The sequence below is a fragment of the Opisthorchis viverrini genome (assembly GCF_000715545.1).
Source record: "Opisthorchis viverrini unplaced genomic scaffold opera_v5_381, whole genome shotgun sequence".
NCBI lineage: Eukaryota > Metazoa > Platyhelminthes > Trematoda > Opisthorchiida > Opisthorchiidae > Opisthorchis > Opisthorchis viverrini.
The window spans coordinates 89,911-106,229 of NW_008752041.1; the positions used below are offsets into that span (position 1 = coordinate 89,911).

The 16,319-nt window shown below is 47.0% G+C and overlaps 2 protein-coding genes across 2 annotated transcripts; one reads left to right on the forward strand and one right to left on the reverse strand.

The window, feature by feature from the left end:
• Positions 1-1,123: 1,123 nt before the first annotated feature.
• Positions 1,124-4,354, forward strand: T265_10576 (hypothetical protein; the record flags this gene model as incomplete). Its single annotated transcript, XM_009176986.1, has 3 exons — positions 1,124-1,538; positions 2,941-3,393; positions 3,625-4,354. The coding sequence occupies 3 exons, from the start codon at positions 1,124-1,126 to the stop codon at positions 3,957-3,959; spliced, it is 1,203 nt and encodes a 400-aa protein (XP_009175250.1).
• Positions 4,355-10,476: 6,122 nt separating this feature from the next.
• T265_10577 (hypothetical protein) lies at positions 10,477-13,402 on the reverse strand (the record flags this gene model as incomplete). Its single annotated transcript, XM_009176987.1, has 2 exons — positions 10,477-10,666; positions 13,350-13,402. 2 exons carry the CDS (start codon positions 13,400-13,402, stop codon positions 10,477-10,479), a joined length of 243 nt encoding a protein of 80 aa, XP_009175251.1.
• Between the last annotated feature and the right edge of the window lie 2,917 nt (positions 13,403-16,319).

Here is a 16,319-nt window from a genome sequence, read left to right on the forward strand (position 1 = left end):
TTTGTTTATTTTTTGTAGGCAGCGAGGAACATAAGGACGTTCGGTCAGATAACTGACAGTCAAATGGCCCAGCGACGTTTGCTTGTGCAGTGGGAAGGGGAGGGACATCGGTGGACGCTTAACTGCTCGGGAAAATACTTCCTGGTTGCCCAGACCGAGGAAGGGGGTTTGGTTGAGGAACCCTACTTTGAGCCTTTGACTCAAAAGTCTGACCCACAAGGCAGTGGGATGACGTAGGGTTTTGTTCGGAGACCCTGACCCTAGCCTCTGACTCAAAAACCTGACCCACGAGGCAGTGGGAAATGTAGGGTTTTTTGGGGACCCTACCCGGAGCCGACGACCCAACAGTCTGACCTGCTCGACTGCAGGGGGTTGGCCTAACCCGAGGGCGCAGGGAATAAGGCATTACTGTCTCATTCCTGTTGCAGGTGCCTTTTGAGCAGCACCAGGCTCTTTGGTTTTAAGAGTATTTCGACCGTATTGGTTTTTGGGGCCGACCTTTTCTAACCCGTCCTTCCTCGGGGGAAGACAGCATCGCTGCTTCCATAAATATAGACATGCTGGTCGCCTGGGGGAAACACCTTACTGCCTTCACACTCCTGTCGCAAAGGATAGTACGACGTTACCCCCAGACCGCCTCGTAGCACGATTACTCGTAGTACGGGGTCTCGCTGCTCTTGGTCTGGCTGCTCCCCTTTGGCCTTCCTCGCATGGTTGCACCTTGTGGAACGAAGTTCCAGCCAGTGTAGCCCGCGGGATCGTTGCAGCACTCAAGCCCGACCACCACGTCAAGGTGTCAGCTTTAGGTCGGGAGAACAACGCCATACGTATAAGCGACCCACAATTCAAGTACTCCTGGATCTCCACGACGTAATCAACTCGGTCGGTCGGTCTATCCTCCTTGATACGCTTGCGCACCAAGGAATGTCCCGGAAGTTCGTGAGAGCATATGAAGGGCTCTCCAAAAGCGTACATGATGCCGACCCACAATTCAAGTACTCCTGGATCTCCACGACGTAATCAACTCGGTTAACCGGTCTATCCTCCTTGATACGCTTGCGCACCAAGGAATGTCCCGGAAGTTCGTGAGAGCATATGAAGGGCTCTCCAAAAGCTTCCGTACATGATGCAGTGTCCGTCAGATGTGCTCACTCTCTCCATTCCTTTAATAAGACGAACGCTGGAAGGTCTTCGAATAGCCTGTGATGAAAACCTTGTCGATCTGGATTATGCAGACGACATCATTCTCGTCTCCGCAAAGGAGAGAAAGACGCAGGTGTTTTTGGATGAACTGACCAAATTCATCCCGTCCTTCGGTGTGCACCTTGCACCCACAAAGTGTAAGGTCATGCTCGTGGACATACAATCACTGAACGCGCTATTTACAATCCAGGGAGAGGCACTGGAAGTTGTGGAGCGTTTTGCGTATCTTGGACGTTGTATTGGTCCTGATTGTAGTACGACAAATGATGCCAACACACGAAACTGCAAGGCTCGGGTCGCGTTTTCTAATTTTAAACACCTATGGCGTCAAGACGGTATATCCTTGAACCTGAAGGAATGTGTATCAAGCTACAGTGCGGGCTGTTTTGTTGTATGGCTTTAACTCTCCTTGAATCTCTATTCTCCAGATCCCGCGGCCGTGTGAAGGTCTACTGGAAGCTCTCGCCGGAGTTCTCCACGCCAATTGCTGTCAGGCAGGGTTGTCCTTTTTCACCATCCCTCAAATTCGTTGTTTATCATCATCATTATGGACAACATGAAATCAGTGTTCAACACCGATGCTTCGCTGCCGTCACAAAAAGACTGGACCATACCACGATGTGACGGTTCGCGAGGGGCGAGATGGCCTCTCGACTCCTCTGTCTAAGCTTGGGCAACCTGGCAGTATCCCAGCCCACGTGCAACGTTCGGGTGGCATGGCAGTTAGGCCCCAAAAGGGTCCTACAGGTGAACGATTGTTTGTGTTGTTGTGACGGTCCGCGCGACACTCAGTCTCATGTCAGGTTGGTCAATGGTTAGAGGTCTGACACTGTCTACTGGCCCTCCAAGTTGGGGATTGGAACATGTGGCGACTTGTACCGTAGAAAGGGTAGTGCATTTGCGTTTCCCGCCAAACACCCTGCCTTGCGGTTAGGCTTTTGAGCCAAAGACTTTACTTGGGGACCCTAATCATCCTCCTTTCTAGGTGTGGGTGCCCTGACAGTATCCCAGCCCACGTGCAACCATGATACCTATGTCTACGTCATCGATACGATTATGAAAGACTCACTACTAGCCTCTAATGCCTGTAGGGCTTAATCCTTGGTTATAATCCCGCCTTCAAACATGCCCGCTGAGGTATTGTGACAGTATCTGCCACTGTGAGCTTGTCTGACCTGTGAATTCGCGGTTCATGACAGAAATGCCACCAAACACTTTATTCAGTAGGGTAATCTAGTGGTCTGGTCACAAGTTACGCCATATGATAGGAGTGGTATATTTTTCACGAACACGATATAGGATCGGAATGAAATGTGGTCACTCAGCTGCCTTGCCGGCCTGCAAAGCTCTACGTTCGTTCCATTGTCATTTATTCGTCCCTCGTGTTCCACGACTCCTGATAAAGTTTCGCACTCGCATTGTGCGCTTTGAACTCAAATGTCGAAAAGTAAGCATGATAAATTGTGCACTAAGCAAGCTGGCTCGCTTAGGGTGAAAACACTCAGTTGGTTCTGTTAAAAGTGCATAACTTTCACGTATTCCGCTCAAAAATCAGGTTTGACTTTACCGAATCCTGGATTCCCCTCAGACTTAGTGGTATTGTCTTTCTTACAGGGTGGTGCGGTGCTGGTCCTAGTTCGGTAATTTCAAGAAGGTTCAAGCCAGGAATATGACGGAAAACGTCAGCGCGCGAACTCAGAGAGGTAATCGGATGAAACTGACTCACCTATTTCTTAGATGGTCACCAGGCTGAACAGGAACTGGCCACTAGGACGCTCCGGATTCAAAACAAGCGGTTTTATCTAGATGTGAAGCAAAACCGGAGAGGACGTTTTGTGAAAATCACAGAGGCAGGCAGTGGAGGGCAGAAGTCCCGCATTTTGATGTCCATCGCTGTAGCTTTGGAAATGCAAGAGAAAGTCAGCAAACTAAGTGACATTTACAGTCAGCTTCCATCCCACAATCCTCAGTGTCTTGCCCAGGACGGTCGACTGGCTTCTGATACAATTGTGCGTGATAGTCGAAGATACTACCTAGATCTTAAAGAAAACGAGCGTGGTCGTTTCCTTCGGCTTGCTATGCTTACCATGGGTGTGCGCGATCAAATTGCCATCCCTGCACAGGGCATGATTGAGCTGCGCAACGCACTTGCAGATTTAACTCACGAGTACGCCGGCGACGTGGAAAACGGTGAGTTGCTTTGCGTGTAGTTGGTTGGAACTGTTTTTATCGGCTTCGTCGGTTCAGCCTACTCCTTCATTGTCTCTCATATTCCTTTAGGTTGCATAACTTCACGATTTCACCCACCAATACGCTAGCCAATTGTGTGTTATAAGATGCTACCCAAAACGGTTAGTAACTATCAATTGACTTGCTCGTAACCAGTTTTCAGCTCTAACACCCCTTATATCTGTTTCGTAGATGCGTTTTCGGATCTGCCGGAGTCTAAAGTATTGTTCGTTGGCAACAAAACATTCTACTTCGACGTTGGTTCGAATCGTTATGGCGTGTACTTACGTATCTCTGAGGTCAGAGCCAATGTTCGGTCCTCTGTGACCATCCCGGAGCAACATTGTGGTCGCTTCCGTGATATAATCTCTGAGTTGTCGGCTAAAATGTCGGAACAGAAAGTGTCGAACGGCTGTCCACCAATGAACGGAGACAATGAGGAAAAAGTTCCAGCTGCGAAACTGGCTGAAAAGCCGAAAGCTGTGGCCGATGCGCCGACTGCTAATGAACCGATTGCTGTGGCATAATCGGCGTCTCTCGATCTCCAAACACGTAGCTTTCGTAGACTCATTAATATGAATAATCCTTGTTTCCTAGTTCATTTACTCACAAAAGCATGCTTTCTGGCACAGCTGTTCGTCCCGGACCCCAGTTGTTTCGAAATTTCGTGCTGCGAATGTTTTGTATACCGTCTCATTGTGTGACTTTTATATGCACATGTAGTCTAATGTTACCAGCTATTATCATCACTCTATTGCTCATTATTCTGTGGATGCGAAAATGTTATTTTGTTTTCTTGTTCCATTATCTGCTAATCAATAGCGCTTATTCTACGATTTTTCTACCTACCATTGTTTATGGAAGGTGCATTTGTTTCTCTTTGTATTTTGCATTTTGAATGATTAATTATGTATACCTGTTGACTTTTTCGGTGTTCGTCCTATTTCCAATTCATCTGTGGGTTCAACGTGGCTGGCTAGTTCACCGGATACGTCTCGTCATGTGTATTGAAACAGCCTTACATATCGAATTCATTTGCATACGCCGGGGATTAATGTTTCGTTCATTGTAAGGGTGAGCGGATAACGTCAAACTGTACTCGGTCTTATATAGAGGAGAAAATTGTTAACTCAGGTTTTTGAGCTTCGCAGTCTTTATACACACGTTGGATCATCATCAAGCATAGTGTAGCAGTCGCGTCCGTGTGTAGGCGTCGAATAGTGTCCCTTTAGTTGATTAGTCCATCGCGTCGTGCTCTTGTCTACACACGGACGGCCTTTGAGTTTGACCTATCTGTTCCTTATCTGGTAAGGCTTTGCTTGGTTGATTCCGCCATCGATCCTGCCAGCTGATCCTTTCACTCTCCGTTCCTCGGCTACCAGGGCTGTATAGATTGGGTGAAGTTCCGTGTGTTAATTCATTGAATCGGTTGTAAAGTACCATGCTTTCGGGAACTCCCTCGTCCCGTGCCACGGTATTCACGTTTTCCCAACAGAATAGGGGACCTTCAGGGAACAGTGGATCATGTCTTCGTTCGTTTATTCATGTGTCGTTTTCTTCGGGTTTGTTCAATTTAGTGTTTGTCTCTTTCGTTGCAGTTCATCCTGCACACGCTTTTGTTTTCTCTAACCTCGTCCATCAGTTCTGAAACTTGTCTTCTCAAGCTGGCACTCAATTGGCATGTTATCATGATTCCGTGTGGTTGTATTTTATTGAGATAGTGTGCAGCATTGTTGATATTGCCTCCAGGACTATCCACCGGATGCTTTAACTTCTTCCAAAAGCGTTTTGCCACTGAATAATCGGAAGCTCCGAATCCGCATCCTGGGTGACTTGACTTCCTCTTATTTCTTGAATTATTCTGTCTTGCTGTTTCTGTGCAGTTCCACGTCTATTCTGTATGCCAGCTACTTTTCCTCCTCTAACCCGTCCACTTTCAACTTTTTGATCGGTCGCCTCGCTGCCAAAAGACCGGTACGATGGTTTGTGCACTTGAACAATCCGTTGAAATATACCAGACGGTGCCCGTGCAGCATCCTCGAAGTTCCCTGATAGGTCCGTCGGTAGATACAACTTCCTTCCCCTTTCACTTTGAAGGTTAGGACAGGAGTGCCAACTTTTAGGAGGTGGACAACTCTGGTGCCAGTGTCTTGATTTAAGGGTTTTGAGTGAAAAGTTTTGAATTCCATAATCACTATCCTTACTGGGTTGTGGGTGCCACAGAAGCATCTCAGCCGACACAATGTACTGCATGGGCAAAAGCGCCCTTATGTCACATCGACCATCGTGTAGAACTCGGGATAGCTCATTTGTTACCGACTGGGAAGTATGTGGTTCGAACTCAACCTTTCCATCCCGACTGCTCCTGTCTAGGCTTGGGCAACTTGCCAGCATCTCAGCCCTCGTTTTTCCTTCGTGTGGTATGGCAGCCAAGCTTTGGGTGAGTGCTATAGCTGAGCAATTATTATTGCTTTTGCTGTGTAATAGAGGCTAACTTCTCGAGAGCCCACTGAGCTGTTTCAGCAACACCTTAGCTAATCGTGTTTCTTTACCTATGGCTTCGTTCTTAGCTCAAGCCGTGGTCTTTAGGTTTGGATCCTTCACATTGTGGGGTGCTGCTACCCTATTTTTCCTTGAAACACCATCGGGCTGCCGAACCAAACGATCTCTGGACGGCGCTATTCAGATGGTGTTGCATGGAGCTCAAGATAGCTCGTCGATTAAGGCGCGAACTTGCTGACCGAGGGGTCCATAGTTCCGACCCAACCTCAGCAGCGCGACTGCTCCTCTGTAGGCCTGAACAACACAGCGGTATCACAAAGCTCATGCTTCCTTCGCGTTGCATGACAGCTATGCACCGAGCGGGTGTCACAGCTGAGCTACTATACTCCTTCGGTAGGTCAGTTCTAAATATGTGTGGCCGAAGAATATTGTCCTATAGTTTGTGCCCTCTGTTTCCACGCTTCTGGAACTTCCAACTCGCAGTCCAAAGTCCTCCAACACTCTTGGGTTCTTGATCCAGGAGCAGTTCAACGACTATGGCGCGAAACCGTTTGATTTGTGGTCCGAACCCTGACTTCTTAAGTGATACGGTCTAGGCTCGGGCATGCTGGCAGTATGTTAGCCCATGTGACTTCCTCGGGTTGGATAGCAGCTTGGTACGGAACGAATAGCGCAGTCACCTCACTGTTGTTATCCTTATTACTGTGCCAATTATTTTTGTCACTGGTTATCATAGCCACGTAATGAATAGTATGGCTCCAGTGATCCCGTCTTTCGCTGTTCGTTTTTCACTTTTGAGGTTCATGATTTTCGGTCCCCTTGTGTCTATCTGAAATTTATGATAGACGAATTAAAGTTTATCTTACCCGGTAGCTAATGTGAACACATACTTTTCAGAAGCCACCGTATACGTCATCAAGGCACGAACATTTCCCAACCTGCGTCATTTACGGCCCCCTAGGCAAACTTAACTGAAACTGAAAAGGGTCGTGCGTACTAGGCAACAGAAAGAGTAGACTTACTCTGTAGAACTTGACGCCTCCTCTTCGGGGGTGGGGGGGTATTAAACGGCCTAAAGTGTATGGTCTCGAAGCACAGCCGTTGCCTGCCAGCCGCTAGGTGTGTTCGCATTGTAATAGTGCTCAAACGAGCACTTGGTAATGGATCAAAATCACGGGTGGGGGGTTGCAAACGATGTCCATCAGATTAAGGCGATTAGGACCTTTATGTCCAGCCGCAATTCGCCAAAAGAAGCACCGTTTTCTACTCCACACTTTTGTTAGAGAAGGGTTCGAAGGAGGCAAGTAATAAGGAAAGACGGCAAATGCCAAACTGACACCTTCGCACATTCCTAGTTGGAGTGGGCGGGGTTCTCGCTGTGGCCTTCTAAAAACCATACTGGTCATGGTACGTGCACCGTCCGAATGGTGACTGCTGTCACGTCCTATTTGGACTTGCTAACTTTTGTCTGTCGGTGGGCGGTATTGGCGAAGAATGTTGGGTCAGTCTGAAAAATGGCTCCCGACTGCGATGTGGTGTCCAAACAAGCTTACCTTATATTGATCATTTTCCTAACCCTTCTACTTTCTTCCCACTTCTTGCGATGGAATTCTTTCCTCATGACCGTGTGGTGGTTGAATATCAGCATCTACTGCTGGTTTATTGCTGCTAGTTGTGATGATTTCATCAACAATAACATTGATATATCTTTTCCATCTTGAATTTTAACTGTGTACTTCCCCCGTCCGGTGCAGTTTTTAGACTGGCTGCTTAGTGACTTCACCAGTCATAACTCTTGATGTTTGCTTTTTCAGTCATCCCAATGAACCTGGGGGTGAGGCAGAGTGTTTTCCCAGTTCTGGTCAATCCCAACTTGTCTCTTCGCACTCGTATCCCAGACTGCATCGTCAGACCATAAACTATGAACCTCCGCACTACCAAACACTATCTGTCTCCGCTCAGATTGAATCTTCAGATCACACCCTCATCGCGTGTTTCTACGCATTTTTCTCCTCCGTCTCGCCGTGTTTTCCGGCGATACTCTTCAGAAGACCCGGAAGTTGTGTCTAGTAAGTCTCCCTTCCTCATGTGAGTGTTGGGGCGAGATGGTCCAACTGGTTAGAGCGCGAATTTACTGCCCGGAAGGTCCGTTGTTCGAATCCGACCTCCGCCTCTCGACTTCCCCTGTCTAGGCTTGGGTAACCTGGCAGTATCCCAGCCCTCGTGCTTCCTTCGGGTGGCATGGCAGCTAGATACCGGAAGGGTGCTACAGGTGAACGCCTATGAGAGTGTTGTTTCTGGAACGACCTACTCAAGCTTGGCGGAAGCCTGGTCGATGGAGTGCATTTTTGTGCCTCATTCCTCTAAAACTGATAGACGCTTTTCTGACTGGTTTAACTATGCCCATTTCCGCAATGCTGTTCTAAGAATCGTGTGCCTAAACGTTATCTTATGTAAACATTACTCAAAGGTTCATCCTCATCGTTGGCATCACCAGGTGAGAACAACCATTTTAATTTATTTGAAAGCCTCAGTGGAAGGAGGATAGGTATGCGGCAGGGAGGGGAACTCAGGGTTAGTCCAGCACAGAAAGCCGACATGCCTACATCTTCAGTACTCAGAAAATCTGAGTAGAAGCTGACAGTTTTAGTGTTAGTGGCATCAGTTAACCGCCATATCACTGTATCCAACCGGGCATAAAGAGGGTCACTTGGATCCTAGCCTGGAAGTCGAACAGCACCCAAGCTTTTGGTAGAATCCTTCATTTCCCTCTACATGTCAAATTCAGCCCACCTCTAGGTTTCCGCCTCTACGAATTAGCGAATAAAACCAGCGCCCGTCTCGTCTTAATTAACACGACCCAACCCCCTTGCAGTGCTAGGTGCATTCTTTGAAGGAGGTACTCTGCTTCACATGAAACCCATATGATTTTTCGTTGCGGATTCTCTGTCGACTCCAGCTATAGTTCTGAGGCACCAATGTTCAGAGGCCCGAAGGTGTTTCAGCTCCTCCTCCTTAGGCGGCCAAGTCTCGCATTCGTACAACGATAAAGCCCGCACTGTAGTCCTCAGAGACAGTTTAATTCGGTTAAACCTAACCCGTTATGTGCAACCAACCGGCCGTGTTGGTGGATCATGGTCCCGCTTTGCTACAACTTTGCCATAAATTACTCCTCAACCGAAAATAACTGGGCAGGTTTTGCGCTTCACGGATTCCCCATAAGATGGAACTAGATGATACCATAGCTACCGAGCCAGAGGTTTTTGCTGTGGAGTGGGAGACCATAATGCCCGTACGGGTAATCGTACACGTCCTTTTTGGTGACTGCCACAAAAAGTGACGCCTCCTGTAAGACACCTTGGAATACAGCTTGTCCATAAGAACTCCAACAACGTTTTCAGCGGTGGGGTCCGTTACTTTTTAATGCTTTTCATTTTGGTGACCGAATCATCGTACCAAATTTTGCTCTCTCGCTCTCACGAAGATTCTCGGAGTGACTACGTTTATCTGCTAGAGTGAATGAAAGCATGGAACAAGCACAGCTGTTCGTAAGTCAGTCGGATAGCCACCGTGGTTACGGCCAGCCAAAAAAGCTACAGCGTTAATCCAAATGAATTTCACCGGACCATCTAATGGGCAAACTCCTCTGTCTCTGCTGGCGATTCAGCAAGTAGTCTGAAGTTTTGTTACATCTAAGAACATAACAATGAGAAACCTCGCTAAACTGTGGCTGTTTTTCGATCATTTGTCTCCCGGAAACTATTTTCTGACATCGTCATCGACAGCATGATATCACTGTTCGACACCGACACTTTGCTGCCGTACAATCTGGATAGAAACTGACGACAAGAACGGGTGACATCGGATGACAGCCATATCTAGCAGCTTCTCCAACCAGGCTCACTGGGGATCACGCGGTCCCCGTCCCGGGAGGTTAGTGCCACCAACAGCACCTAAACGTTTCGTTATCCTCCTCATACCCCTCTACCAGGTCCAGGGTTGGCCACCCATCCGCTTCAATCACTCTGAGTTGGACATGGAAAACAGCACTCTATTCGGCAAACGATGGTTTATCATACGCAACACGTCCAAACTAACACAGTTTCTGGTGCTGGACACATTCTTCAATGGAAGCACTCGTTGCACAACAGAATACTCGCTTTTTAATTGCCTCGTTAGGGTTTCCCAGACACCAGTTCACATTAGGTATGCTTTTGAGACAACGTTTATCGGACACCTGACGGAGTGTGAAGATTCGGTCAATGCAACCTATACCAGACCGGATCCCCGCTTGCTGTTCTCGAGTCAGTGTACCGCGAGCCACTATAAAACGACGAAGCACAAGTAATGCCAGCAGCCTCGTTAAAACCAAGGTTAAGCTGATCTCCCTGTGGTTAGTTAACACACTCACTACGAGCCCTTTTTTGAAAACGGGCGCCCTCACCGGCTCCACCAACCCCCGAGTTAGTCTGGAACAAACTCCTTTTCCGAAATGCAGGCAAACAGATCAGATAAGCGCTGACTGAGGACTTCATCATCGTCTTAGAACAAGGCGGGTGGGCGGTCATCCGGACCAGAAGCTCGGTGGTGCCTTAGAGCACATACGCGATCATACACCTCCGAGGCCATAGATGGTTGCACGTTCGCCGCTGAGGGTTCTTCGTCAGCCGTAAGCTTGTCACTGCGCGCAAAGTTCTTCCCGGCTCTGACACTCATTCCGTCAGCAAAAGGACTGGAAGATTTGATACAAGCACACAGATAGGTGCGTTTGGAGAGGCAAAGTCAAGCTTTGCAACTACAAAGATTTTTGTGATTTTTTGCTGGGAGATGTGTGCAGGTTTCGATTCGATAGCCCTTCGTTCGCTAAGATACCTTGCCACGATGATAGTCATGTCAAAGCAATAATGCGCACGCTGCAGTTGGTTGTTAAATTCCAATCGCCACTGTTATACCACTTTATTTGGCCCGCAACAAAATCCATAATCAAACGGTGACAAAAAAGAGGTGTGCCCATCATCCTACCAGTAGATCGTAGCGACTTGTTTACACTTAACTAAACATGTCTCTTGGAATATGTGGTTTGAACCCGGTTAGTTAGTGTCGTAGACGGGCAAGATAATCCAGTTTGTCTTCAATTATCGGGGAAGAGCACAAACATGCAAGCTAAAAGCAACGTCACAAAATTATCGACACAACAAAGTTTGTGGCAGCAGTATCTTTGGATCCAGCACCACCCATTCATGAAAAGACAAATCGACCAGCCCAAGTGGTGAATGTTAGTATTCTAGGGCAAACAGCTACCATACGTACAACTAAAGGTATGAGCACGAAATGGACAGTTATGATGCCCGGGCAAACAATTTAAAGAGCATCGAAATCCCAGAACGACTCTTACGATCAAGACTCCTAAAGAAGAATGGGCCCGTAGGTGTAGACTCAACAGTGGAAATAGAGCTTTGCTACGGGTAGAATGGTGAAAATCCGCATCACCCTATGAAAGGTGAAACGGACTGAACGGACGATGTATTCTCTTTCCGAAGAATACGAATACTCAACTGCGAAGAGCATCAGTCTAGCCAGAAGCCTGTCGCAAAGGGTTGATGCCACTTCACAAACTGAACGGTGATGATAATAATAAGGGTTCAGCTGTAACGCCCTTTGTCGAAAATACCGAAAATATCATCCGTGCCTAGGTGCAAAAGAAGGCGCGAGGGCTGGGATACTGTAAGGTTGCCCAAGCCTAAACAGGAGCAGTCAAGACACTGAAGTAGGGTTCAAACCACAGACCATGCAGTCCATAAGCTGGCGCCTTAACCACTGAGATATCTCGAGCCCCTAATGTTGTATAACATCTAATGATGCGAGACTGCGTCAAAGACGAACCAATGCTTAACATTCATCTCTTCCGAGAAACGAATGACCTTAAGTGAACTTGTTGTGAGATTTATATATTTTTGGACGTGATGCACACAAATTTTGGGGGTGGTGTAATCCCCGATTTCCCTCACGAACTGCCCAGTTTGGTAAACAGTTATTCCGGTGGGACTACTGTGAGTAAATCGGCACGGCCTATCATGAGTGTTATTCCCCTGTAGATCTTATGGCGTGCACCTTCACCATCATCATTATGATTCGAAAAACAACACAAGTGGTCACCACTAAGGTGTGTGCTACCGCTGGCCTTCTATTCTTCCTCCATTTCGGAGTAGGAGAGGATAGAGCTTTCAGAGACGGGGCTTTGAACATGTCCCTTTCCCTCCTGACTTGCCGTATGATCAACGAATTCGGTAGATAAGTCTTTCCATCGATTATCACCGAGATTGTGGTGGATTAGTATTCTTAGAGAACTCAGCGATGAACTCCGGGTATTCTCTGAACTCAAAACAGGATTTCAAATAAAGCTCTTCCGAAATAATGAGGTCCCGTGTTTGTTCCGATGTTGTAACATCCATTTGGGTAATGAATGACTAAAACACCATTGCGGAACGCAGCGTTGCCACGGGCTCCAAGAGAATTTCTAAGACGCATTAAACGCTCGCCTACTGAGCACTCAGGAATCCTGTTTTGACTGTAGCTGTTGGTAGCAAGACAGCGCATCCCAGTGATCATGGGGAAACTATGACATGGGATTCCCTTCATATCTTCTAACACCCAATGGGATGAACGGAGACCTATAGGGAGGGTTAGCTTATTTTATTTTGCCCCATCGTTCCTCCTTATAAGCGCTCTTTCCCATCACTGGAGCAGCCCTTTAGATAGAACGAGAAGCTCTCACTATCAGCTAAAAATTAAACTTCGTAACTGCAGTAAAAAAACGAAACTGGTAGCACTCGAATTTCGAGTGAGTCCTATAGAACACACCAGAGCAAGAACTAAAAACTCGCATACTCGAAACGAAGTAAAAAGGAGTTTCTATGCTGTCCCTCACCACTCACCACAACAAGTCCTATAGCATCACCAATGTACAACCTGTACGGTATGCCACAGTCTTGCTTACCCTACCCAAGTGACACTCTATGGGACTAAAACACGTCCATGAAACGGTTCAAACACTAAAATAGGTGTTAGACTCGAGCTTATCGCCCGGCTCTGATGACCAGCTTCTTTTTTCCTTGGGAATCTACCGGATTTAATAAGTGACCAGGCTTGTCACACGTCAAGGATCTCTCCGGATAGTGGTCTTCAAAGTTGGTGTGGTTAAACCACTATTCATTGACGCGAAACAAGTCTCTGCCGAATAAAGATCGAGCCCAACTCCCATTCCACCCATTCATAGAAAAACAACCTTTGCAATAGGGACTGATAAGTACATGGATTTCTATCCGAGTGCATCATGGCTTACTTTTATTCAGCACCCTTGACCGGAAAACGATGGTTGGACACAAATGACATTGGAAATATTTAGTTACACTTACATTGACCACGGTACGGCATCTGGCAAAGTGCACCATGGACGTTGAAGCCACATCACTGGAACTATGAGGTGAAAGATGAACAAAATAGCTTAAAGCAGATGACTGAAGCTTGGAAGCACTCACAACGACAAGGCATCCCAAGGAAAGGTTCTCACGACAGCATTAGTCAATCTTTGGATTCTGTAAATCCGAACCACACCCCAGTTTGGAGACCAAACCCCGCATAATATTCTGGCTCGAACTGAGGTGTATACTGTTTAAACTCATCATGTCAGGTGTACCTGATCAAAATGGGAGTCGAAGATAAGTATGAGATCGGTATTGTCAAAGCATGTGCTGTGACATCGCAAAATCGCCACAAAGATCGCCGGAAGCCTCAGACCCACATGTTCCCTGTTCTTCAGTATGGCCTCTTATTTCCTACCAAACAGAAAGCATAGACGAAGACAGTACTTGGTAATTGATCGGGTGGCTGTTGATCTGTTCGCCGAGCTTCGCAATTGATTTGCAAACGCTTCGTCACCATTCGAGGAGACATCTTCAGTGCGCTGTTGGTTGGGTAGTTCCTCTCTTCGTGCCTGCGTTTATATAGTCTACAAAGAGCAGCCTTTGCGCTGTAACCTGGATTCTGATTGGCCCGTTCTTGATCTGTATTGCGTCGTGGTCGGCTTCTCTGTTGGTTTGTGGCGTGCCTCCTATTTTTAGTAGCCTGCTGTTCTATTGATTTCTTCTTTGAGTCCTTGTTCGGCCTCGGGTTCTGTGGTTCTGGATTTCCTTTGTCCTCAGAGGCTGGTAAGCAGAATCAATTTCAAGGTGCCTGTTTATTGCTCCACCAATGGAGTACCACGCCTCCATGAACTCGCGTTCTTTCTTTGTTCTTGCCTGACCCAGTATTCTGACGTTATTCCAATCGAAATGGTGTCCTTCCCCATCTTCGTGTGCAGAGATGAGAGAGAGTTGGTCATGTCTCTTGGTGGCGAGCTTGTGTTCGGTGATTCTGGTTGACAGTTTCCTCCCTGTTTGTCCCACGTAGTGTTTTTCACAATCGTTGCATTGAATTTTGTAGATTACATTTGTCTTTTCCATCGCATTAAGTGTCCCCTTTGGTTTTGATAGTACTCTTCGCAGCGTGTCAGTTGGTCTGTGGGCCACTTTTATGGCATGCTGTCGTAATATCCTGGCGGTCATCTCCGAAATGTTTTTGATGTATGGTAATGTGATTGTTTTGCCTGTGTTTCTGGTTGTCGCGTTGGTTGAATTGCATTTTCTCAGAGACCTCCAGACGAAATTCCTTGGGTAACCGTTCCTTTGAAGGATTCTGTATAGGCGTTTCTCTTCTTTTACTTTAGATTCTACTGTGTTGCAGTGTGTTTCAATTCGCTTGAATAGTGTCCGGATGCAGCTGTGTTTGTGGCAGTTTGGGTGGTTGCTGTGGTAGCTCAGAATTTGATCCGTATGTGTAGCTTTCCTGTAGACTTCCATTTGCATTTGTGCATTCGGCCTGAAGCGACTGAACGACCTCCAAAAGATCACAACCGAAGAATATTGGCGAATGAGAGCCAGAGAATCCAATACCCCACGCTTCTACGGACTCCCGAAAGTACACAAGGAGACCACACCACTAAGGCCAATTGTGTCACTCCCAGGCACACCAACCTACAACCTTGCAAAGGAACTATGGAGAAAGGTCAAGTATCTCATCAATGAATAGCAACACTCAATCAAAAACACACAACAGTTCTTGGATAAACTAAAGATTTTGACAATAGAAGAGGACGAAACAATGGTCTCATTTGATGTCAGCTCACTGTTCACATCAGTGGACCTTCACTCCGCAAAGACAACAGTCGCTGAACTACTGGACAGTCATGGACCTCCCAGTGGACCTCTAAGGAAGGAAGATATATGTGAATTGCTCAGCCTCTGTTTGACCACGTACTTCGAATTCAACGGTGAATACTACGAACAATTGAAAGGAGCATATCGCTGAGGTTGGTTGTTCCCTGTGTTTAGAATGGGCTGATGGATGGACGGATGCTCCCGTGGGAACAGAAGTAACGGATTCCCAACAATGGCACAAGTCGAAGGTTGAATGTTTAGGTATTCATCGGACAACTTGAACTTTAATCACAAGGCACATCCTGTCGACTTCATGAGTGACGAAATCTCCAACTTACTTCTGAAAAATGGACATCTTTCTATGAAACATCGTTTTACCCCATTACCACCCATCCCTTCTCAATGTAGCATTTTTCCGTTCTATCATTATTATTATGGTAGGTGTTCATCTAAACTTGTTACAGGTGTGCTCTTTTGCAACTTCCAATAGTTTCAGCCACGTTTGCTCTTCCACTCATCCCTACCAAGTCACCGTAACCTACTCTCGGACTGGTCTCTACCTCCACTGTTCCTTGGAACTCCTTACCTGCCGAAATTCGTCTCCAGCTTAGTGATAAGGTCCTGCCTTTCAGTATGATGGGTCACAAGAGGTCCCTAACCATGGAGCTCTTGTGACTACGTATGCCTTCTTTGAGTAATAAGACCTGTGGCCATATACTGTGAAGGATATGTGGCACTATATTCTGTCTAAGTGCACACTAATTACATTGCCGCTGGTTACCGAAAGTTTGTGTTGAAACTACCGGCCTGGAGGTCGCGGGTTCGAAGCTCCCTGGAGTCTCCTGGGCTGCGCACTGTTGATGACTTACAGTGAGGATGAAGCAGCTGTACAGTGCTTCTCGGTTTTTCAGCATAGATTGGCCTAAGCTACAGGAATAAATACCCATCAATCACATTCTCATTCCCAGCGCACGATTGCGCTGCTGAGGGACTGACATGAGAAGTAAATTGGCTTTGGATCTAGGCCGAACATACGGTGCTGCGCAACTACGGCTCACCCAAACTTCTAGTGGAATCGATTTCCAAGAGTGAGAATAGTTCGTCTGGTTCATCTTCTGCTAACGTAATCTG